The 27124-nt window shown below is 36.6% G+C and overlaps 1 protein-coding gene across 1 annotated transcript in view; it reads right to left on the bottom strand.

Annotated features, from left to right (window-relative positions):
* Positions 1–25869, bottom strand: part of LOC129236075 (tachykinin-like peptides receptor 99D) — a 60582-nt gene extending 34713 nt beyond the window's left edge. The window contains exons 1-2 of the mRNA XM_054870277.1: positions 25589–25869; positions 5034–5191 (exon numbers count right to left, since the gene is read on the bottom strand). Coding sequence (XP_054726252.1) covers positions 5034–5191; positions 25589–25869 — 439 coding nt within the window. The remainder of the gene's footprint in view (positions 1–5033; positions 5192–25588) is intronic.
* Between the last annotated feature and the right edge of the window lie 1255 nt (positions 25870–27124).

Raw genomic sequence — 27124 nt, 5'->3', positions numbered from 1 at the left:
GTAACATGTACCTATATATTTAAAATATCTGTTGCGCGGAGTTTTGGGAAATTATTATTACATGATTTTTATGAAACATATCTCCTAATTTGAGTTGGTGGAACCGAATTCAGTTTTAATATTACTTCCAACAAGTTCTGAATTCAGCATTTATGTACTATTGATTAACTGTATATTATTTTGGCGAGTATTGAGGTAATACATAATGCATATTCATTTTCATAATTGAAATACATAAAAGACATTAAAGAAATCTTTGTCTCCCGGCACTATTTCAGAGTATGTATCCACACATTTGATGCTGATTTTGTTTGGGTATCATATATTTTTGGTTTTATGAAAATGTCTGATTTTGTGCCGAATAATCGTCATTTGCATGAAGTGTTGATTTTCTCTCTTTCATTCGAAAAAACTGAGTCTGAATCGCATCGAGAGCTCAAAAAGTTGGTGGTTTAAGTGAAACACCGTGCCAAGCTTGGTTCCGTTGCTTCAAAGAAGGTGATTTGAATATTGACGACCGCCCGCGTGAAGGAAAGCCAAAAACCTTTGAAGACGTTGAATTGGAGGCATTGCTCAATAAGGATCCATGTCAAACGCAAGAGAGCTTGCTTGAGTATTAGGAGTTACCCGCCAATGCATTTCCGAGCGATGTCATGCCTTGGGAATTATTCAGAAACAGGGGACTTGGGTTCTTTATGAGTTAAAACCAAGGGATGTTGAACGTCATTTTTTCGCCTGTGAACAACTGATCCAACGGCAAAAAGGGAAGGATTTTGTTCATCGCATCGTGACGGGTGAAGAAAAATGGATTCATTACAGCAATCCAAAGAAAAGAAAGTCATGAGGACTGCCCGGTCTTCTGCCTGCTTCTACGTCGTCACCTCGGCCGAATATTCACGCTGCGAAGGTCATGCTATGTATTTGATTGGACCAAGTTGGTGTAATTCATTATGAACAGTTAAAACCAAGCGAAATCATCACTGGGGGTCGGCATCGACTTCAATTAATGCGATTGAGCCTAGCACTACGCGAGAAGCGTCTGCAATACGCGGAGAGGAAAAGTGATTCTACAGCATGACAACAGTCGGCCTCACGTTGCCAAATCCGTTAAAACCTACCCAGAAATACTGCAATGGGAAATCCTACCCCAGCCGGCATATTTTTCAGATATTGCGCCGTCCGATTATCACCTGTTCCGATCGATGGCATATGGTCTAGCTGACCAGCAGTTCCATTCATATGAAGACATAAAAAATGGCTTGATCTGTGGATGGCCTCAAAAGATGAACAGTTTTACCGCGACGGTATACGAGATCTACCAGAAAGATGGGGAAAAGTAGTAGCCAGCGATGGGCAATAGTTTGAATGATTCACTTGTAATCATTTTTTCAGTATAAAGTTGTATTTTCACTAAAAAACAAAACAGCGGGACCCTAGTTGCTAGCCTTGACAACATATATAATATAAGTTACTTAAGTATTTAATTGGTTCAGAACTAGCAGGCTTGCCTGCAGCGGACCTTGGCACGAAATGTAGGTATGTATAACATAGAAAATCAACACATGTATGTGAATATTAAGAGCACGTTGCTGGAGCTGCACAATTTGTGTTTATTTAAGATTTTAAATTTTGATTTTCGTTTAAAGTTATTAAATGAACCAAGCATAGGAAGAATGCATGGGTAAATAAAGTACATACATAAGTATATGAGTTGGTAAATTTGTAAATCAGAAAAATTACATGTGAATGAGCCTTTTGAACTTGATAATTGACCGAATTCTTGCTTTGATTTTAAAAATTATTGGGTTGGAAAATGATTTATGCAGGTGGTAACGATTTAACCCTCATTTTTAAGCTTTCATAAATTTTTCCAGTTGACTAAGAAGAGATGAGAAGTGTTTACAATTTTATATTTGACTTTGATTCTGATTTGATTGGGCGAACTTAGATGAAATTTTGCATACTTTATCTTTTGATACTATTTTTATATTTGAATCAAGTTTAATTAAATTAAAACAAAGTAGAAGAAAATTAGTATTTATGATAAAGTTATTGAATTATCTACCATATAAGTTAGTTTGGGCGATTACCTCCAGTGAGCATAGCAAAGCTGTTGGCGCTTTGCGATGTCACATAAGTTTTCAGTGATAGCCAGGCTGCACTGAAGGTCCTGGAGAACGCGAAGCAATTCTCAAAGATGGTTCAAGAATGTAAGAAGAAGCTTAACTCTGTCGCAAGACAGAACAGGTTTGTTCTTATATGAGTTTCTCTTTCTCTGATACTTTTCTCCTTTCCTTCTTGTCTATCTATCCTCTTTCCAGAGCTCTAAATACAGTGCGATTTTTAGCATGAGTGTTTTAGGACCCACCAAATCTCTTTGTGCTCCTTGGCTTGACCAATTCAAATGTCAAATTTCATGTTACATATATAAAGCTCTGTTTCCAAACACTAAATTAACCAAACTCAAAAGGAATTTCTTTAAGCTCCGGATTTTGCTAAACATAAGTTCTACAAAGAAGTGCCGGCCGAGTGCTTGAGCCGTTCGCTTAGATAGTTTCACAAACGAGCAGAGAAGGTTTTGTACAAGCAAGCACAATCTCTTTAAGCACATATCGTAATGAACCAATTTCTAGTAAGGACCGCAGATATTAAACGAATGTCTTGTCGTTATTTATTGAGTGAAAAATAACAAGAATATTTTTGTTTCAAAACGATTAAGAAAAGGAGAACTAAAATGCTATTTGCACTGGGGGAAAACATTAAATTTTAATTGTATCAAATTTTAATTGTCTCAACTCTTTTTAATATTTTTCTCTTCTCAATATTCAGAGTTCGTAATGCACATAAGTCGAAACCATTTTTGCCATACTTCCAATTTTGATCCCATTATTTGATACTAAAAACTTTGCCTAGTTCACATAAAGTGAAAAAATAAAATATTAATTTGGGGAGAAATAAATCCATTATCTTCTCTGTAGACATCTGCAATGATCGATATCTCGTAAAGTATGGATCAACTATTTAAAGTTTACGCTCGTTGTTAAGGTGACATTTCATACTAAATTCTTTTGCTGTTTTTTTTTGTTCCATTCACTTGTGAGTTACAGGGGGTTAACAATAGAAGTGAGCAAAGAGAAAATTAGGTAAATTTTACAGTTTTTCTTTGATAAAGGCAAAAATGCAATCCAGGCCGCTGAACTTGTGAATGGTATTTCTAATGCCGATACTGTAATATTTAATTACGTGCAATTTCGGTCTCGTCGATTGCGTTCAGGCATTTTTGATGTTAAAGAAAATGTCCATAATGTCGAAAAAGTCGATAAAAGAACAGGAATAATCGAAGTTGACCGGCGTTTTAGTAGTCGTTGCATCGCCCAAGAGTTAAAGATCGACCATAAAACAATTTCAAACCATTTGCGCAAAATAAAAATAAAAATACTGAATTTCTTTTTCCCCACACTTATATTAATTTACTTTTATTATATAATTGAAACGTGTACTCGTAAAGGTGCAAAACGATTTTTCAGCAGAAATCTTGCAATTTACTGTAACAAATCTATTTTCGCAAAAGAACTCGAGAAATTAGTTATCGATATTATATCAGTTATTGTCTAACAGAGTTTGGGGTAAAGAAGTAATGCAGGTATTTTAACAACATTTTTGGCCTATTGTTGCTGATATTATTGCTGATACTATATGGTTTCAGCAAGACGGTGAGCCAAGCAAATTAGCGAACAAAACCATAAATTAATTGCAAACGGAAAATATTTTTTTTCTGGCGAGAAATGCTTTATTAGGTGTTCAACAAACTTCTAAATCGATTACAGGAATTCGTTTAACTCATTGAATGCTTAAAACAGAATTTTCTCACAGATCAGTTGGCAGTGGCACAGAAAGATAAGTGTATCGAACACCCCAGTTTCCACTTGCATCACTGCTTCATTGTATTCTGCAGCAATTTGACCGTCAAAGTCGTCCACTTTAAAATCTTTCAATTATTTTCTATAGAACCAGCTGAAAGATGGAATTTATCTAAATAAACTAGAAATAAATCGAAGGTTGAAAGCTAGAGCGCCAATTATGCTAAAATGTCTATGAAATTTTCATAAAAAATCGATAACTCCAAGGATGTGTATATAATATTTTTATATCATTTTATTTTATTTATTTATTATTTTATTTAATCAAAATTAATCATCCTAATTTTTGTGTGTAACTTTTTTATGATTCTAAGTGATTGAAATTGTTATTTTGACCTTTGTTAAACTACTCCATACCAAAATTTTCAGCTTTGGGCACATCACGGAATTGTTAAATTTTTTTCACAACTTTCTTTTTATTATACTCAATCCTCATTGGACACAATTTTTAGAAAGAGTTAAAACTATGTCCCAAATACTTGAATCACTTGGCAAAGAGCCGCTGTTCGCAATTTATTTAATTCTACGTAAATATGTCTTCACGTATGGCCAGCATTTATATAAATGCTGACACAAATTCTCTTATCTTCCACGTACATATTTTCCACATACGTATTTAAAGTGCAATAAATCACCCGTTTCATCAAGCTACGACTATTCGCTCGACGTGAGACCATTGGTATTTGTGGGGTCAGCTATTTTTATTTCAGTTTTATATGATGCTATACTTAGTGCAGTAATGACTTGAGTTCATGTTCACTTAAATGTTTAAAATGTGTATATGTGGGACGATATACAACGAAAAAAACGAGAAAAAAAAGAATAATAAAATTACTGCTGACAACAGAAAAAGATAATATCGGAATAGACTTCGCTAGCCGAAAAATCTATAATATATAAAATGCCATTCTCCCGAATTGTTTACCTCCCATAGTGCATGATTGCATCCCACTTACATACTCATATTTATTTTTGAATACTCATACGTAGCTTGAATGAAAAAAAAACATGACAATGAAAACACACACCTATCAACTCGATTATTTTTATTGCTGACAAAGATTTGTACGTTGCCGTGTTTTTTTGTTTTTGTTTTCTTTTGCTATGACTCACCTATGAAGTAATTGGTAACGGTCCGCATTCTTTTCGTTGTCATGACAATCCAAACGACAATTAAATTTCCGCCGGTGGCCACAATAACCATGCCACCGAATAGTATAGACCACAGTACTTGGCGCCACCAGGGTAAAATGAATGAAATATCATCGTCACTGCAAGCAAAAAGGGTAAGAGAAGAAGAAATGAAAAGATTAAAAGGAAAGAAAAAAAAACACAATAAAAAAAAATACAACTGGCAATTGGTGTTACAAATTAACCGCATTCAATGCTTTCTGGGGAGCCAAACAGTAAAATGTTCGTACATGGCTGCGCTTGATTGGTGTGACAGGGCGTATAAGTGTCCGCGTGCTCGTAGGACAATAATGCGTATAAAGCTGTTGAACCATGCCAATGCGTGTGCCTTAATTTCAGCACATATACATACGTGTTGTTGGATGAAATTATATAATTCGTGCATGTGTGTGGGCGTGCAAGGTAAGCCAACAAATAAAGGCAGACATAAATGAATTCAATGGAATGATGGCTTAATGCAAACAATGCCATTTTGCACGAATTAATTGCGTATGTAAATACACACCTACAAATGTATATATGTATACATACATATGTGGGCACGTATTGATGAAATGTGGGTGCAAGTAAATACATATGTTAATGTGTGTACCGATTTATAAACATTTAGTTGAATCAAGCATGTAAGATAATGCTGGGGGCTTCTGTTTACTTTGTACAGTAATCATTATAAGACGACTGTGAACTGTGTAGCTGCCAGCTGCACAGCTGCCGAAGTTATATAGAAATCAATTAAAAATTATTTTTAAAGTCATTTATTTGTAAAATTTGCAGTGTAAAAAGTGTCTTCTTACTCAGATATAGATGAAATTGTACATAAATATTGTAATACAAATTATTTAAGGTTAATATATTCTTGATTAATTTTGATGTTTACCTTTTAAATATTTATTACTGATATGATAAGAGTTGGATGAAAAATATTAGAAGCACATCTACTAGACATAAGAAGAATCAAAATTTATAAACCATTTTAATATTTCATCATTTGACTACAAAATAAATTTTATTTCGACCCGCCCATTGATTCTTCATTTACATGCAATCCATTTGAAGTTGACGCCTTTATGAGTTGTTTTACTATAAAAATTGCGTGACTTAACAAAATTCTTTGTATTAGACTAATCAGCAATAGAACTGGATAAAAAAAATGGTAAAAGTGGTAAACCAACTGCTCCTTTATTTCCATTTGTGCATCGTCGGGGTTTATAGCTTAAACGTGGGGATATGAACCATGTAGTGAATACCCAAAAGTGCAATAACCTAGTAGAGAAATCAATGTTTAAATGTATAATATAATACTTTTTGTAAAAGTCCAAATTTATAGTATAAGAATATGTTGCAGATATTCCAAAGAATGGTTGAAATCATGGTGTAATTTATTAGAGGATATTTGGAATAATGAATCGAAGTTAAGGGAGATTACATTGAGTAAAAAAACTAATATCTACTAAAAATTCATTTTATTTATTTCGCTTTCTTACTTTAAATAAATAAATTGAACAAAAAACCGATATTTGAAGGTTTTAAGGCTGATTCGTAAAGCGTTCTGTAACAACGAGGGCTGTCTATAAAATGTACGCTTCTGCAATACTACATATGATGAAATGTAATTCGATCACGGATCACGAAAACGGTTTTTGTGCTAGAAACTGACGAGAATGTGCGTCTACTGATAACGCAAAACCGTGTTGTGATACCTATATTGCGGGATAAAAGCATCCTCAGGCATTAGTTTGAGCAGCATGCATTCCATATTGCACGAATATTTGGTCGGCAATAAGATTTGTTCTATCATGAAAATTCTACTTTAATTCCACATAATTTGACAATTGCTCAAAAACGGATTCGTGTTGATTAGTGTAAAGCAATGTTGAAGAAGTTCATCCGCGGTGCTTCAAAGAACAGGTGCCTTTGTAACAGATGACTTGGTGAATCTTGGGTCTATGAATATGAACTAGAAAAATATCAGCAATCAACATTATGGATGTTCCAAGGCGAGCTTAATTCAACAAAAGTTTTTCGCGGAAGAAGCACATCAAACCATTTGTTTCCCAGAAGCATTCGGAGAATTAATTAATTAACACCAAGACAATGCGAGCTCTCACGTATTTGCTCACACAAGATAGTTTTTGGCCATGATTTGGCATCTAATGATTTCTTCTTCTCCCGAACATCAAGTTCGAGTTTAACATTTTTCAATACCTGAAGTAGTTGTTGGATCCTTTAAACAGCTCTGTTTGGAGGTATCTACTTCTGAGTGGCAAAATTGCTTTGCAATTTTTTTTCAAATGAATACGGGAATCATTATCATTATTATTTTACTGTATTTTCATTATTAGACGATAAATATAATATAAAAGGTAACCCTCATAATATCCTAAACGTGCCCTAGCGGAATGAGTTGGTGCGTGAATACAATTCGAAAGTGCAGGAGTTCGGGTTTTGCTTTAAACACTAAAGAATAGTAAACGGTTTTTTTAATAGCAGTCGCCACTCAGCAGGCAATAGTATATTTTTGCTATGAAAAAGGTTTTCATAAAAAACATCTGCCGCTCGAAGGCGGTATAAAACTGTAGCTCCCCCCATATATTATATTATAAGTCACTTTCAAAATGTTTTTTAATGTAAATAATAATTAATAGATATGCACTCTTTGGTATTTTATAGGTTTGTGTATTATTTGTGGAATGCGATTTCATATATGTGTCTGCCTCGGCTGATTTCATCCTTACGCATTTTGTTCAACCAGTGCTCCAAAATCTGGGGCTCTATTTCAAGAATAGCTTGACTACTCACATAACATATGTCTTTCACTAAAACACCAGGATGGCTTATAACATACAATAATTCCCGAGAATTGTGCACAAAAGATTGGTGGTGGCATAGCTCGCCAGTCTGCGCAATCAAAGACCGTGCAAACCCATGTACTCAATTTCCGGTTATAAAAATCGTTTATCATTTCACCGTTGGCAGAAATGGTGTTTACAGCATCGTTTTTAAAAATGAAAAAAAAAATAGTCAATGATCCGACCGTGTTAAAATGTAAGCCGCTACTTTATGAGGATGCGTGAAATGTGCTTTGTCAAAAGAGAGGATTTTTCCAGCACAATCGTTGTCCATTTTGAGCTACTCTAAGGCCTAAATATAGATGCAATAACGAAGTAGATGTTCATGTGTCTTTAAGTGCTGAGTCGATTCGACTTTGTAAGCAATTAATACAAGAGCTTTTCGCAAAATTCACATCAGGTTGGTGAGTGAAATTTTGAGTTGTTGAGTCGATGCTCCTGGATTGAGTCGCATACTATCGGCTACGACCGCCACATTTTCATTAGTGCACACCGGGGGACTGCAGGCATCGTGAGTGTTGCCCACTAGCGTATCCGCCGCACTTTGCCAACTTTTTGCATAATCTTCCGGAAAGCAGGTGCGGTGGGTCTAAACATTGTTCAATAAAAGAACATTTTGGCCAAAAACATTATTCAATAAAGGAACTGCTTCGGCTATACAAAATGCGCTTCGGAAACAATTTTGCACTATTTCCGAACGTTGTTTAAGCTTGAAGTTATCTTAGTATGTAATAAGCAATGGCCGTCGTAAACCAACTCAATTAGACCGTTGCCGATCAATTTTGATACTACATTAGTAGAGCAAACCCTGGGTAAGATTTATATCCCTAATAATATCAGTATTATTAACGATGAGTCAAAGTATCTAAACCATGTGATATGCCATGCGGGATACTGACAGAGAAGATGTCTGACAGACTCTTCCTCCTCCTTATTTTTGCAGCATTTGCAATAGTCAAAAGGAGCAGCGTTCAATTTTTGAGCATGTGATATGCCATGCGGGATACTGACAGAGAAGATGTCTGACAGACTCTTCCTCCTCCTTATTTTTGCAGCATCTGCAATAGTCAAAAGGAGCAGCGTTCAATTTTTGAGCATGTCGACATAACAGATTGTAGCTTGTGACCAAAGCTATTAATGTAGATACGTTTTCCCTTGACCGATTAAGTAGCGCCTTTGAGCGCCTGTAGTCCCAGTTTAGCTAAATTCTTTTTATAGCATTACATGTCAGACCATCAATCCCATTCGTATTGGCTGCAGTGACAGTGTTACTTATACCACGCAGTTTGTAGGTTGAGAGGGGTATACTGACAATCTCCATATCAAGGCGTACGCAGGTGGTAGTGCCTTGCAGTTGTTGCCTCCGAATTGGTAGCCTTACAATTCTCTGGTATGTTGCTATGCATTGCACCCGTATCAAATGGTAACTGAAATATTCTGCCACCTCGTTAAGAAATCCCCGGTATTGGAATTAGTGACAACTGTACCAAGCCACTTGTCTATCGAATTAAACATAGACTTCTGACGAGGCAGCTTTCTCATTATATATATATTATATAATTGGCGCGTACACACTTTTTGGGTGTTTGGCCGAGCTCCTCCTTCTATTTGTGGTGTGCGTCTTGATGTTGTTCCACAAATGGAGGGACCTACAGTTTCAAGCCCACTCCAAACGGCAGATATTTTTATGAGGAGCTTTTTCATGGCATAAATGCACTCGGAGGTTTGGCATTGCCTGCCGAGAGGCAACCGCTATTTTTCTTAATTTTGGTGTTTCACCGAGATTCGAACCAAAGTTCTCTCTGTGAATTCCGAATGGTAATAACGCATCAACCCATTCGACTACGGCGGCCAGCTTTCTCATTAATGGCTAGAATTTTAGCGTGAAACATGCTACAGTGATTAGAAAGACGAGCTGAAACACTTACTTGTAGCTTCTTACAGTAGGCACCAAAGCCAACTTTATAGTTAAGGTTTGAGCCATCAGTAAAGAACCGTAAGCAATTTTTTCGACTAGGTATATTGTCAATCCACTCGCGTCTAGCTGGAATTCTTGTGCCAAAAAACCTGCTAAAATATGGTTCATTCAAATAATAGTCAACAGGATTGGTTGGACACCCACCGAGTGATATGACCGAGTGTTCAACACCTAAATCTGATTAGTTGCGGCAATTCGACGATATCTGCATTCTGCTTACCAACTAAACAGGCGAGTTAAGAAAAAAGAGTATTCAGAGCATCAGAGGCTGTGTCTCTAAGAGCGGTGCTGATACATATAAGTGCCATACGTTAAACCTTCTGAATTCTGAAGAATATTGCTAAGCGTAGTCTTGTAGAGAGGCAGCCGCTCACCAGACTGTAATCCCATAAAGAAGAATAGGTGTGATAACGGTCCACTACAGCCAGCTAGTGCTTTTCGAAGAAATACCCAACGGGTGTTTTATGACCTATTTCCATGAAATAGAGCTACAGTAGCTTTCTTTACTCTACCCTCTACATTTATGTTCCAACTTAGTTTCCGAGAATAAACGCGAAGTTACTAATTACTGATTTTCTGCCAAGATTTCCACCGGGAAAGCGAGATCACTATATAGACCACTTTCGAAATGATATACACTGAGCAAATTCGGCTTATTATCCTAAGCTCATGTAATTCTGAAACAAATTATCTCCAGCCGAAGTTCGTATTGGGTGTTTCTTACATGTAAAAAATTTCGAACATTCTTTGTATGGAGGAAATGCACAAGACTGCGAGCAAAATAAAAAATGTTTATAAATCAATACGATTTTTGGGCCACTTCAAATTTTCACTTAATTATAACAATATTCAATATGCTATAAAACTGCTTATCTGAACATTTTTTAAAAATTCTCATTAAAAAGATTGTAATTTTATTAATTTTTGTATTGTAATCTGCAAAAAGATTTAGACTTGGATTAATAAGATTTTGCAGAAAAATAAAGTATATTTTCGTATAAAAATGATTACAATTTAATATTAAACAAATGGGTTGTTAAAATTTGTTAATACGCCCTAGTACTTTGTAGAATTAATTAACGCAGTGTTGCGTATACGACCCGACACACCGCGCCTGTTTTTTGGTTAATGTGCATAATGTAACTGTGCTTAAAGAGGGTTTACAAAACAAGTAAATTGAAGGTTCAATGAACTAAGTCTTATAAGAAAGCGAAAAAGCTTAAAGACGATAATTCAGTAATTTTTTCACTTTAGTCTAAAATATATTCGAAATGATATCGCAATTTGAATCAAAAATTAAAACGTTCACAATGCCATTTTTCGTTTTAACGTGATTTACCTTAGCTATAATTATGTAAATTAAAGACGATAAGATTTTATTATTTCAAAGAAGAAAAATAAAACAAAAAAAAGCAAAAATCAGGTGGCATGCAAAAGGAAAAATTTATAAACACATATACACATAGAAATACATTTGCCTTTGCAAGCAAATGACGTTGTATAAACCAGACAGTCTGGTAGACATGCAATGTGCAAAAATAAATTTTGCTTAGTGATTTAATGGCAATTAATGTTTCTTCTCGAAAGCGATTGAATAACACTTGCGTGTTAAAAGCCGATTCGTCATTCTGAGCGATCTTAATTAGGTGTAAATTAAATCGTAAAATTGAGTGCAAGGAAAACTTATTAAATGATTATTATTTTCAGCGGTCTAGGTACCACAAAAAAAAGTTGAAAATATTTGGAAAAAAATTTAATAATTTGGAAGAGCCAACGTCTTGCAAAGCCTCTTAATGAAAGTCAACTTTGATATACCTCATTTAAATTTCTTCGTAGAAAGGTCCGGCAAAATAATGTATGAAAGTTACAATAACTCGACTTTGTCTGGTTTCCATATTACAGTTGATTGAACTGTGGTATAATTTTATGTCTGTGGTGTTCGGTAGTGGGGCTTTTTTCAGAGCCAAGTGCATAATCTACTTAAAGAAAAAAAAAATGTAGTTTGGTTTGCAATTTGTGCCTGGGATTGTAAACAAATGCTGCCGTGGTGTTGGGGATCATCGTTATTAGCAGGCAAGGCGAAAACTCGTCAAATAATATTCCAAAAGCCAAAAAAGTGTACATCATTAACTGTCCATACAAGGTTTTGCTTAATGGTTTTCCTAGAAAGCGTGGAGCTTGCAGAAAAGATAATGCGAAAAAAGCTTAAAGGATTTACACTGGATTTGGTTGCGGCAACCTGCCACAAAAATCGATGCCGCAAAGTAAAGCAAATAAACGCACCCAAGGGTATTTTTGAATTTAAATACCATTTTCGGTTGCGTTTGCGTTTCCTTACACCAGCCAAATCGCCCACTTTTGTGGCCAAGTGTAGCGAAGTGTTTTCAAAAGCCTTTGTTTAGTTTGTTTTGCATTTTAGTGCCTCTTCCACTTTTCCTTTAGCTACGCTTGGTTGCAGCACAGTTTCACTTACACCTAAATCCGACTACCAATCACTTTGTTTATATTTGCTTTACCTTTAATATTTCAAAGCGTTTGCTTTCATATTCGACATTGTTTCCTTTCAGCTGATTATGCTCTATTTTTAGAGCTGCTCTTCGTTCTGTTGTTGTTCGAAAATTTATGAAACATCGGTGGTAGATGGCAAAACCAATAGCCCATTTGCGTATTTATTTATTTAATTGCATTCGCAGTTTTAAAACTGTTTACTTTTTTCACTTTCAAGCAAACTTAAAGGACAAGTGTGCGTAGCACAAAACGTAATAATACTAAAATATATCCTAGTAAAAAAATTTCACGCAATCGTTATATGAAGAAAATGTGCAACACCTTCAGGGGAAAAAAGTATCACAAATAAACTTGAATTCTTGGCTACTTCAAATTGCACTTCGGTACACTAAAATTTAATGTGCTATAAAACTGCGCACTCATGCCGTTTTTTGTACAAAGCTTGAAACTTGGCTTAATATGGTATTTGCTGTAGAATGAACAAAGTTTTTATAAAAAAATATTTATAATTGGGTAATAAATAAGTAAAAAGTTGAAACTTGTCAATGTGTAGTGCCTTTATAATAATGATTGTTTATAAAATTTATATAAAAAAGAAAATGAATAAATAATTGGCGCGTACAGGTGTTAGGTGTTTACACGTGTTAGGTGTGTGGTCGAGCTCCTCGTCCTATCTGTGGTGTGCGTCTTGATGTTCTAGCACAATTGAAGGGACCTTTACCTTTAAGCCGATTCCGAAAGGAAAATATTTTTTATGAGGAAGTTTTCCATGATATTCATACACTCGGAGGTTTGCTATTGCCTGCCGAGGGGCGATAGCTATTAGAAAATCCTTTTTCTATGATTTGATGTTCATGCACGGAGATTCAGACCTACGTACTTCCGAATGGTAGTCATATATTGTATAAACGTATGAAAATGCAGCACTGCCTACGAGAGTTGGTGTATATACAAGGTGGCGAAAAACGAATCAACCTATCGGAAGATTTATAATTTTTGCAAATGGCGCCGTCCATTAATAATATTTGATACTTGTGAACTAGACAGCTGCAGTATACAAGCACGCAAGCAATGGAGCGCGTAAAGGTTAAAATAAAGATTTCCATCTCTCAAAGTAAATAGTAAAACACGCTAAACGAAAAATGTAGTTATATAGGACGCTGAACAAACTACTTTTTTTTTAGCATAAGGCAAGAAAACAAACTTAAGAATAGAACATGATAAAAGATTCATTTCTGTATTTTATAGTAAAAGTTTAGTAATTTTCAAGGACGTAAATGGAAATAGGTATTTAAGACAAAATTAATATAAAACCTAAGAAAATAATAAATCTTAAGAAAACAATATAAAATTATATTTAATAGATTTTATGTCGTCCGTTTTTTATTGAAACTGACACTAGTCATTGTGGCATCCAGTTTACGAAAGACTGAAAGTCGCTATGGTCGATTTTTGCCCATTCTTCTCGAATAGCTTTTCTAAGGTCAAATAGGCTATTAAACAGGCGTTCGCCTTTATAAACTACTTTGCTAAGAATACTCCAGAGATTATCCATTGGATTTAAGTCTGGTCTAATGGGGGGCCACTTTAGCACAAGAATATTTTTCGACGCAAAAAACTTCTTTGCACACTTAGCGCTGTTTTGATATTTTAAATTCGAATCTTCAATCAAAATTTACTATGTTCTTCTCTTCGTAACATTGAGAGAAAGTTCACACTTAATTTGGTTAGGGTTGATGGTTTTGTTGACAGTCACTCGCTATATTTCTGCCTTACAGTTATCGTCAACCTTCGGCTTTGGCCCAGTTCTTTTAATTTTTCCATATCTATATTTCACTTAGTGCAGTTATTAAAAAAAAAAATTGGATGATTAATTTTGCCGCACTTTGTATATACAGGTTTACAGGGGTAACTTAATGAAATCATTACTTAGGTAATTTCTGATTAATTTGGTTTAAAGTTTACTATAAAAAATATTTGTTTTGCTGTACGTTTCAATTTTTTTCTCGTTTTAGTTAAAGAGGTGATTAATTAATAAAGCCCATTAATATAATTTAAATCAATTCCTGGTAGTTTAAAATGCCTGCTTGAATTTCCTATTTTTCACTAAGTCTTTTCTAATACGTGCATACGAGTTTTTCACGGCCTAATTTTTATTTATTACGATACACTTTTGCTTGCGTTTCGATAAATTTTCAAATTGTTTTGTCACTCTGATTGAGTTCATTTAAAAATAAGTGATTTTATTGCTTGCAGCAGCAGCGTCATAAAAATATTAATCTCAGATTTTGTTCTTGGTATGCGGTAATAAGCTGAAATCGGTTAATGCTGAATCAGCACTGTACGGCGAATGATCTTTTAATTTTCCAGTCAATGTCAGCCGATGATTTGTGAGAGGTTGCATTGTGATGGTGGGGAATGATTCGCATTCTGCAATTGGTTTCTTTCATTATTTCAATCACATCCGGCAAATAAAAGGGAGTTAACTATTCAGAATTAATAGTTCTATATTGTTCTAATAGCAAAACAAGCGACCATTTTCTTCGAGATGAGCTAAGACATTTTGTTAGATTTGGCTCATCTGCTGCCGCAGCGAGGGGTTGTGTGAACATCCACGATTCGCTATATGAAATGATTATATCTATCTTGATTAAATTTAGTCAACATTTCTTTGTACTAACCGACAATAGCCTCTGTTGAGAAATTGCCAAATTATTTAGTAAATATTCACCACGTTTCTGCAATGTTGAATGTATGCGAGTGGAGCTAATGGTCAAGCATGTTCTAGTTCATGAACTATGGAAGTTACCAACGACTGGAAGACATGGGTTTCATATGAGACTAGGCGGAAACTCTACGACAACGGTAGGCAAAACAGTGAGATCTAATGCACTTTTACTGGATATTACTTATATGCAACATTATAGTTTTCGTTATTATTTCATGAAACCAGGATTAGTAGAGGAAAGTGTCTCTGCGAATGAGCAGCTCACTTAAGACTAAGATTCCCACACCCAGGAAATATGGTTCAAAATATGTTAATGATCTGGAACAGTAAGGTACAAAAACCCATTTCAGCGGTTTTGTGAAATTCCTCCTACAGTAAAGTGTAGCTGCTCTACTCTCACAGCCAAGATACCATGAATTCTTTACAGTGCTATTGTACTTTATCCAAAGTGGCAATCGAATCTAGAGGTATTCTAAATGACCTAGCTAAGCTGTGCATCACGAACGTTGCCTGGCTCTTTGAGCATAGAGACTTTCCTGGAAATTGCCTAGCGGATGAGATGCCTAGGAGTGGACTAAGTGAGCTAAGTTTAAATTGGGCAATCCTGATCAGTATATGGGCATCCCTTTAAGAGCTCAATGACGCCGCCGTAGCCGAATGGGTTGGTGTGTGACTACTATTCGGGAGTGCGTAGGTATGAAACTCTCTCTCAAATTCTCTCAAAAATAAATAAGACGTTTTTTCTAATAGCGGTCGCCCCTCGGCAGGCAATGGCAAATCTTCGAGTGTATTTCTGCCATGGAAAAGTTCTTCCTAAAAACCATTTGCCGTTCAGAGTCGGCTTAAAACTGTGGGTCCCTCCATTTGTGGAACAACATCAAGACATATGTATACCTGTGGGCAAGAAGTAAGGTGAATTTATTTGTCAAAGTTCGCGGGATTAAAATTTCGCTCTAGTTATTTTTTCATGTGTTGGCAGCACTGTTAATAAGATCTGGGCTAACTTTCATGTGAATGTCATTATCAGTAATATATTTACGCTTGTGTTTACCAAACGACCAAGAGTGCATTTTTCGACTTTTACAATGTCTGATTTGATTGAGCAGAGAAGTGCCATCAAATTTTGTTTGCGGAATGAAATTTCGTCTGCGGAAACGTTTAGCATGTTGCAGAAGGAATTTGGTGATTCCACCATGTCGCAGAAAAATGTTTATAAGTGGTACAAAGACTTCAAAAAGGGTCGAGAACGTGTTGATGACTTGGAGCGCTCCGGACGACCATCGACGTCAACAGATGACCAACACATTTCGCCAAAAATTCCACGCATATCGTTCCGCAACCACCGTATCAGCCTGATTTGGCTCCATGTGACTTCTGGCAATTCCCAAAACTCAAGAGACCACTCCGGGGAACGCTTTTCGAGTCGATTGAGGAGATAAAAGCTGAATCGAAGAAGGTGCTGATGGCTATACCGGAAATGGACTATTTGGCATGTTTCGGAGATTGGAAAAATCGTGGGCATAAATGTATTTCATCGAGAGGGGATTATTTTGAAGGGGATGAAATTGATTTACAAGAATAAATAAAGATTTTTCATTTTACAACCAAATTCACCTTACTTTTTGCCCACAGTAGTATACCACAAATAGGAGGAGGAGCTCGGCCAAACTCCTAACAGAAGTGTACGCGTCCATTATTTATTTATTTTATTTAAGCTCTACATTAGACCGGTCTACATCACTAAGTCAACTTTACACGAAGCCCACTAGTGAGATAACTTGACTGGCCTAGAAGTAATGAACACCAAACTAGGCCTCTCGTCAATCTAGATCGGCCTTCCATTAGTACAATGGTTGGTATCATCACCGAGCACTGCCTAGTGGGTACAACAACATTTAAGAGTTACTTTCTCATAACTTCTGTCACAGCTGCAGAAACGAGGAGAAAGTGGAGAGTGTGGAATTTCCTGTCATCGTTTCGATCTTGCCAGAACGTGAAATCGCTGTCTAAACTCTTAATTCTTTGGATGTCTGCCAGACTTGGAATTCCTAGTGATTTATAGTATTTTATCGCTTGTTCGAGAGACGAAACAGTTTAACTTATAATTCTAGACTTATTAGATAAAGAAATAAATAAAACGAGAGCCCAACAATTGGTGTTGTGATATCATAGGCTTTCGTACTTAATATACCTTTTTACACCTTTGTAGAGATTAACAACCCCCGTAAACTAAAAAAACCTAAAGTGTGGCTACAACTGAGTTCAGAAGAAAAGTGAACGATAGTGCTCGAGATGGTGATTCAGCACCAAAAGTGAATGAAGTTGATTGGGACATTGTTTTTTGGGTTTAGCTATATTACGTAAAAGTTATTGAAAACTATTGCTTTTTGATCAATTTGAATGCTTCAGGTTCCTGCAAGCAACAGAAATATCACGAGCATGACGCACGTTACGATAATCATTAAAAATGTTAAACTTTGAGCTGACAGATTTTACATATCCGCGCTGGAGTTGCCATATTTCAAAACTTCAATGGCTACAATCAGTGGTTTCAGATATACTAACGCTCAATCGGATCGAGATCCGGAGAGTCGCCTGATCGTGGCAAGGGAAGCGAAAAAGACTGCCAAATTTCGAGAAGCCCATCCACTTTTAATATCGTTTGTTTTCAGAGATTTGCAACCACATTTATATTATATATTAATATATTTATATATAGGAGTATAAATAAAATAAAAATTTTTGGAGACGTGCCAATCGGTTGACTACCCACTGTAGCTTAAAACAAGTGAAAGGTGAAATATTCGTACATAGCTAAGTAAAAATATATGTAGCACTTACTTAATACTACATGTCGGGCTGCTGTTACTTTTGTCAACACATCTCGTCGAGCTTTGTTTGCTGACGTGTCGCAACCTATTCTTTTAAATGGCACAAGTCAAAAATAAAAAAAATATTCAAAAACAGCACATTTCCATATGCATACACAAGGGCCACACTGCATGGAAATTTAAAGAGCGCACGCTTCTAAGCAAATTTTGTTTACAATTTATGGTTTATTTTAAAGTTTTGATGCTTTTACCCAAAAAAGAAATGGTTTAGAGTTGTGACAGTTTAAAATTTAACATGCAAGGCATATGGAGTCGTGAAAATGTTGCAATTAAGCCTGGCAGGGCGTGTTTAATGTGTCACTGCGGAGGACATTCTGGTTGCCACTTCCTTACGTATGCATGTATGTACGTGTATGTGGGGGCACAAGCGCACCTGTGATAATTTGTGCCAGCACCTATTTGGGTTTTACACTTCAGCACTTACACATGTACACACTTATACATACACGTGAGTGCCAACGCAAGCATTTGGAATGCTGAGATGGTGGATTGGCCTTTAGTGCATGAAATAAAATACTTTAAACTACAGTCTACTTTATACAGCCTTCATTAGAATGTAAGATTCATTTAAAGACTTTCTGTTGACATTTTCTTTTACTTTAAACGTATCTATTTTAAAATAAATCCTAAATTGAGCAAAATTTTTCCATACTTATGTTGCTCATTTGTGTCTTGCTTGTGGCTGCCAAGTGTATGAAAATTGGACCATTATTGTCAGCTTTGTTATTTGCATTAACAATTGAATAAAAATGGAAGTTGTGTGGATAGCAAAATTGGCAATAATCGAATGCACTGTTGTACAATTTGAAATCCGAGGTAATCTTTTTGTTACACAGCAGTCTCTCATTCTACTCGAACTACTAGTTATTTATGTATTATATTTTATTTGCATTTTTTATTCTGCCGCTCCTTTTTTGCTTTATTGTGTTATGCCCATTTGGCTGTCAAGCAATGTTAATATTTTACTTTTTCTGAATGCTATAAAGGCTATAAGAAATGCCGCACTGCTGAATTGTTGAGTTGAATGGGAAATTAAAAATAATGCTAAACCCTGCCCGAAATCCCATAAATCAGAGCCTGAGCAAAGAAGTTCGTTCTTTAATTAAACCCTTTGTAAATGTAATGGGAATGGCAAATGTCGGAGATCAATACAACATACAGCAGTAAAGTTATCTACGAAAAATTTAATATCCATGTCAAATTGCAGATTTTATATAGCAATATTTACAAGTCCACAGCAAGTAGCATGCAAAGAGGGTTAGGTCAAAATTACTATGCTGACGCTTTCTCAATTTAGTGACCTAAACATCGCCAAACAAGAGTTGATTAATATATATGGTCCGGTGGTAATGTGATAGAAAGTGGCGCAAAACTGATCACCAATTAGAAAAAGTCAAATATCAAACTTATTCTAACATAAAGTAATTTCACTATAAAAACTTGCTTCATTTCTCAGCCGATTTTCGATCCATTAACCGAACTTTTGACCCAAACGGCGCTTCCCGTAACATCATGTAATAGAGACAGATGGACCTAATTGCGACAAGTACTCGTCCTCGGTTACATCGGCTTCAATACTGTGATTGACTTTTTCTGCGCGCATGTACAGAGTCCGGCACTCGAAGTGAAATCAACTTCAGACCGCTCGCCCAAATCTTGCGCGGGCATCAGCTGTCTGTTAGTTGACTAAATGACAGTCCAGAGTACTGTTTACACGCGCGTGGAAGCATTTTGCCGACAGTAAAATCGAAAAAAAAATCTGTAATATATTTCAAACGTAATAGTGTAATTGAATTATCACAACCAGTGATTGTTCGTGAGTTCGAGCACCTTAAAGTAAATAAAGTTTTTGTTTATCACACCATTCGCACCTCGTTACAATGATACTGAAAGCATCCCGAAACGTCATGGAGCTGTTCAAAAAGTGAAGAAGCGACTTGAGCAAAAACCTCGACAAAGTGCCAATCAAATGGCGAAAAACTGAAAATAGCTACCCGCAGCGTCCGCCGCATACTGAAATATGATCTCAAAGTCAAGCCTTACAAGATCCAAAAGACGCATGATCTCACACCAAAGCAGCAACAAGTCAGGCTTGAGAGAGCGAAGGAGTTGCTTCGGTTGGCCAAAAGCGTCAATTTCCGAACATTGTGTTTTCTGACAATGATTTTTAAAATTGAGCAATTTGTAAACTCTCAAAACCATAGGTTTTATTTGACCGACCATTCATACGCGAATTCGAGTCATCGATTGGCCACCAGGAGACAGCACCCGCCACAGGTAATGGTTTGGGCCGAGTAACCGCAAACCGGCGCTCTCCAATCGGGCAATTGGGGAACTAGCCCTTATCCCTTTTAAAACCAATGTTTACTTTTCAAAAATTGTATAAGATCCTTAATTCCGAAAGAGCCGAGATCTTCCAATTCATTAAGGGATTGTCTACCCAAAATGGCGAGTCTACGTCTGGATAGAGCAGGACAGTGACGTAGAAGGCACGGGATCGTCTCTTCCTCTTTCTCGTCTAGACAACTTCTGCAGAAGTCAGTGCCCCGTAATAAATGAAATCAGTGTATGAAGACTGTGCTTATCTCTTCTTAGTAGAAGTACCGTGCGTTAAGCATTGAGACCCAGTCACAGCTGTCGGGCGATTTTGCAAGTGGCTTCATTACGCCATGTTTCATTCGTTACTCTTACAATTTCTTTGAGGATAAGTAATTTACAAGTTTACAAGGGTATACCTATATCGTTGTCTATGCACTCATCAGTCAATTTGGTACCGATTTTCGTTAGTTTATCGGCACTGCAGTTCCCCTCAATGTGATAATGGCCAGGAACCCATGCTATCATTAGATGAAATGACTCAGCCATCTTGTTAAGAGATGCGCGGCATTTCATGGATACCTTGGAGGTTGTCTATTGTTTTGTGAGTGATTTTATAGCCGCCTGGCTATCAGTGAAAATGTAGATATCAAAAAAAAAAAAACCAAACCAGAACAAATACAGATTTTTCGCAGCTTATTATCATTTTCTTATTTTAATTTCGAATAACCTATTTTTAGTAGTTTTTTTTCTGCAAGTCGAGTATCACTGCAAAGTCGTGTGTGTCAGTATTACAGATAGTCTCAAAGTTTTCTTTCTTATTAAGGTTTATCAGTATCAAAAGTAGTGTGGCAAACTTATATGCTATATTTTACCAATAAAAAATCGAAAATACGGACTTCTTCTATATGATGAAGATTACTTTAAAGTATGTAAAATAACGCTATCCTTTAGACTACGTTCAAACAGACCAGTGAGCTGAGAAAACTAAGCTTTAAATTGCGCGTTTGAGTTTGGTGTTCCCACAAGTTCAGATTAGTATTTGACAGCTGAAAGGTTTTGCATTTTGTTTGTGAAGAAGATTTAACTCTAAAATTAATTTGATTAACCCTAATTTGATAACCCTAAAAGAACTGACTGGTCTCTTTTCCACAGGGTTTTCTGCAAGAAGCTAAACAAGAGTGAGTTTTTGACTACCACTAGGGAACAACTGGACATGCAAGTTAGACACTTAGTGAGGTCCTATCAGACTGCCTTTAAAATGGCCTGTCCAGTATCCTTTAGCAAGAAAGGCTTTCGTCCCTGGTGGAGTAAGACGCTGACCGACTTGAAAGTGAAGGTTAGGAGAGTCTTCAATAAATATTATCAAATAGGGAACTTCCAACATTACCGAGGAATTTTGAAAGAGTATAAGAAAGCCATTAGACATGTGAAGCGCAATTCTTGGAAAAAGTACTACGAATTCATTGAATCCGTAAAAGACTCGGCCAGACTCAGCAGGGTTCTATCCAAGGACCACTCTTGTAAAACTCTTGTCAAAAGAGAGAATGGGAAGTGGGCTGAATCTGCAGGCTAATCTTTAAAAATGTATTGCTCCAGTCTGTAACGAGGGCGCGAACCAGCAAGAGGGGTTACCTGTGATGTCCCTGATACCTGTCCTGTCCGTCAACAGAATAAACTGGGCAATTGAGAGCTTTTCCCCTTTCGAATCTCCAGGTATCGATGGTATCATGCCAGTAATGCTTCAGAAGACTAAATCCTTGGTGATTTCCTTTCTTCAAAAGATCTTTTTGGCGTGTATCTCGCTAAACCACGTTCCTGTAAGCTGGAAGAAAACCAAGCACTTCACGCCCTGGCCAAGGACTTCAGACCTATAAGTCTTACCTCCTTTACTTTTAAGGTGTTTGAAAGAGTGATCGACTATCACATCCAAGAGCACTTTGAAACCAGACTTTCTCCAGCCCAACACGCTTACCTGAAAGGGAAATCTACCTCTGGAGGGAAAACAATTCACTTTGGCGGCCTTTATAGACATAGAGGGCGCCTTTAATAATATTACGGCTGAGTCAATTGTCACTGCTCTAAATAGCCTAGGGGTAGAAAGACCTATCTATTTCTGGATTTCATCCCTGCTGGGTGGTAGGGAAATAAATGCTGTGGCAGGAGGGGCTAGAATCACTAGATTCGTGCACAGGGGTACACCGCAGGGCGGCGTCCTCTCGCCTCTCCTTTGGCTAGTAGCTATGGATGAAGCTTTATCTCGCTTAAACAGGGGTGGGGTAAAGGTGGTACCATATGCCTATGACTTGGTCCTAATGGTCTCAGGTCCCTTCCCATCAGTTATGGCTGAAATTTTAGAAGGTGCACTGGCTACACTCAGTAGATGGGCTGCCAGTTGCGGTCTTAGAGTCAACTCTGACAAAACGGAGTTGATGCTATTCACCAGAAAATACAAGCCTCCATTTTTTAGGCTTCCAAGACTAAACAACCAGTGTCTTACTCTCTCATCGAAAGGCAAGTATGTTGGTGTAATACTTGACCCCAAGCTCCAGTCGAAGCTGCATATACAAAATCGAGTTAAGAAGGCCAATATAGCCTTCTACGCCTGTAAATCTATGTTCGGCATTAAATGGGGTCTCAAGCCACGTGACGTACTTTGGATGTACAACTTAGTGGTTCTGCCAATTTTGACATACGGTTGTCTAGTTGCCCCTTCAGAAGGGGTACAGCACCACTAAACTAGAGAGAGTGCAGAGAACTGCATGAGGGGGCGTCATTGGTGCTTGTAGAACATGTCCCACTGCAGCCCTCAACGTTATTCTGCACTTACTTCCTGTGGATCGGCAGATTAAATCCATTTCTGCTCAGAGTGCTATTAGGTTGAAGGATATTGGCCTTTGGAGACAACTTCCTGTAGGACATAGTAGCATCTTGAAGCAGATCTCCCCTTCCTTCTCTGTTCTTCGCACTGACCTCTCCATCGTCCAAACTTTGAGGGTTGTGCTAGGGCCATCTTTCCTCTGTTCTCACTGAAGGATCCAAGATGGAGTCTGGAGTGGGAGCGGGGGTTAACTCTAAGGGAGGAAGAGATTAATATTTTTCCGATAGTCAAACTGCGATCAGCTCTTTTCTGGTGAACTCCTGTAAGGGGGAGCTCAAACGTCTCGAACGTGGAGGAAACATTTCCCTTATCTGGGTTCCTGGGCACAGGAATATAGAGGGAAATGGAATTGCAGATGAGCTTGCCAGGAAGGGGTCGACAGAACCGGAAAGGCAAAATACACAATTTCTTTCTAAAAAGCAAGACAGATGGAGGTCTGTCTCATCGTGTGCTATTTCGAGAGCACTATGGCCTCAATACGACAGAAACAGAACGCTTAAGGTGATGGGAGTCCCCCGCCATTCAATTTCCAAACTTATTGCGGTGTTCACTGGTCACTGGGTGATCGGTGTTCACTGGTCACTGCCATCTTACCTACCTACCAGGCTTTGTTAAGAAAAATGAGGATAGATTGCTAGTCCTTCAAACTTTAGTTTAAAATAAGTTTAGTTACAATCATTCAAAGCGCGCGTTACACATACATATGTCAAGGAAATGGTGCTGGAAAACCATCATTTAAGTTTGAGGGAGGTAGCTCGTGACCATAACGTGTCTCACGAATCGATTCGCAACATTTTACACCATCAAATGGGCATGAGACGCCAAGACGCGTGGCTACTCGACTACTGCCACTCCACGGACGCCACTTTGAGTCGATAGAGGCCTTTAAGGAGAATTCCCTGAAGAAGATCTCTTCAAACGTGTTTAAAAAGTGCTTTGATGACTGGCCTAATCGTTGGCATATGTATATTGCTTCGAATGGAGCCTATTTGAATGCGAAAAAATAAATTTTGATGATTAACCAATTATTTTGGGTTTTATTGAACAATTTCCGGTACATTTTTGACAGAATGTATAAGTGACAAATATGATTTCAAAATTATAAATCTTCCGATGGAGTGATTAATTTTGCGCCACCTTGTAGAATCGACTGTCTTTTGTCTTTTTGGTTTTTGTGTGGAACAGCAACTTCTTCACCTCCCTCACTTCATCCAAGGCTCTTCCTTTTGGGGTTTCGTTATACAGGAAGAATTATTTTCCAAAGAAAGTTTTTATGAAAACGTATTTTTCGTGAAAATTCGTTGTTTTGTTTTCACTCTATTTGATTTGAATTCCATTTCTTTTTCATAGTGTTTTGATTTCTCATTACACAGACTCTTTGATATTATTTTAAAGTAGATTTCGTAGGCTTGCAAATAAAGATTAAATTGCTAAAATTGCTGAAGTGCTCTTAATTGCCAATTAGATGCCTGTTTGGACGTAGTTTAACGTTTGAAAAGCAGAGCTTACAGCTTTATATATATATGTAGGTTTAGCTTATATGAAGGAATTCTGAAGATAATTTATTAGGTAAATTAATTGTGTTATCTTCGACAATATTCTTGTGTGCTAATATTTGCCACGCTATTAGCGTAATGGAATGTGTAGGAAAGAATATTACAAAATTAGACTGTTCGAATTGTCTCCATTAAATGCAGTTGAGTTAGCCAAAATCACGAAATTATTTATAAATACTAAACCACAAAAAATGAAAAGTTAGTGAAGCCAGAATAGTAAAAAAGCATTCTTTTTTTTGTGATTTACTTAAAAAAAAGTTTTAGCATCTAAAAAAGCATACTGTAACGAAATAAACGGGTTCATGCATTTTCACATTTAATTTCAAAATTTATTCTAACCAAGTTTTCAATAAAAAATATTGGATATTTTTCAACATTAAATTTGTTAACTTTGCACGAAATGTAGAATAATTCATAAAATTCTCAGTAACTTTTTTAGAATAATTTTGCGTATGCACTTCATTATTTACAGTATTATATTAAAAATGAATAGGCTATAAAACTGCGTACTCAAAAGTTTCGTATGAATTTCGTATTAAACATTTGGCAATTTTTATGAAAAAGCTATCTATGTATTTTTCTGCATTTCGTACGAAATAAGGAATTTTTATTCATATGGCTTTTGTTAGAAAATAAACTATGTGTTTACTAAAAACTAGTTAAAATTACATTAAAAACACTACATATCAAAATTCTGAACCACAAGAGGGCCATCTTTTTATTTCGCAGGGTGTAGAATAAAAGCATTTTTTTTGCCATTTCACACTTACGTCATTGTGCTGTTGCCATTGCTGCTATTACCCGAACTGCAATTGCTCATACCATAGAGCAGCAACGATTGATTACACCAATCCGAAATCGATGTTGTGCCAATAAACTGTGAATAATTGTTTTCTAGGGCCTCAGCAATGTCACCAATATCAGTGGCTTGACTATTGCCGCTGTCCATGATGCCGCTACCGCTGCCCTCAAATCCTCCAAAGAAGCCGATGTTGTGCGGCTGTAGACCATCCACTATACTCGCCGTTGGTTGCAAGTGTGAATCGAGCATTTTTCCACGGCTGCCACTTTACACCTTTCTTGGGTTATGAATTTTGGGTTTATTTGTTTATAATTTAACTTTGTTTATTTTGCTTTGAAATTATTTGCATAAACACCCTCCTCTGTTGTGATTTGCTGATTTTGTAACATCTTGTGGATCGGCCAATTTTATGCTTGTTATTGAATATTTTCGTGCAACTTTTTACATAACTTGTCGGTTGTAAAGTTTTAAGCCGCTTTTTGCATTACTTATGCGATATTATTTTCCGTTAACACTTGCGGCATGTAGATGCTGGAAATCACTTTTAAATTTTGCTGTAAAGAAAAGAAAGAAAAAAGTTAAAAAGAAAAATGTATATGCTGCATAGAAGATTTCTTGGAAATTTCTAAAATGACATTTCTATGTTGTGATTAACCAACCAATTTTTTTTGGTAAATCCTCCTGTCGGTTAGTCTGTCAATTCGTTAGTTTGATTGAATTTATATTCACGTGAACCTACACCACTGCCACAGATGTTTGTGATTGTATTCTTCACTTTCCGACTTTTCGATGCGACTACATCACCCGGCACACATTAAAGGAAATAACATAAAAAAAATGTTAATATTTATAGCATTTTTTCCCCCTCAAACTGATGACTGAAGTTGTTGTTGCCTTTTTTCTTCAGCAACTCTATGTTGCTGTTCGCATATTGTGGTCAGTTGGATAAAATGTTATTTTATTTTAAACTTTATGCGCAGCATTTTCTGGCTATTCACATTTCAGCGCAACTGTTTCGTAACACACAAAAAAAGCAATCGAAAAAAGACAACAACACTTTTGAGCATTGCGTTTGTTTTTTTGCATGCCAACCATTGTAACCGAAATCTTATTTCGCTCCTTTGTGAAATATTGCTACAATTTCGTGAAAATATTCAGGGAATGGCAATATCTGACTTCACTGGAACTATCAGCATCATAAAAATTTAGCTTCTACTGCTCATTGTGTGCGGAAATTCACGGTTGGGTGTGACTCCGTCCACTTAGTGTTATGTTTGTATAAGCTATCCACTCGTGCAATAGAAACTAGCTTCCGTGCTTACACATAAACAAAAACACATCTGCCTTGTTGATTCGCAAATACTCATACTCACACACACGTGAATAATTTGGTATTTATGTACATTACTACCATTTTATTACTTGCTTATGTGCAAGGCAAGTATTGTGGAGCATAATGGCAAGTGGCCAGCAGGGTACATGCTTAACTAGCTAAATATACTTG

Source organism: Anastrepha obliqua, chromosome 1, assembly GCF_027943255.1.
Source record: "Anastrepha obliqua isolate idAnaObli1 chromosome 1, idAnaObli1_1.0, whole genome shotgun sequence".
Taxonomy (NCBI): Eukaryota; Metazoa; Arthropoda; class Insecta; order Diptera; family Tephritidae; genus Anastrepha; species Anastrepha obliqua.
Note: the sequence above shows the minus strand (reverse complement) of the source record. Positions and strands in the feature narration are given on the sequence as shown.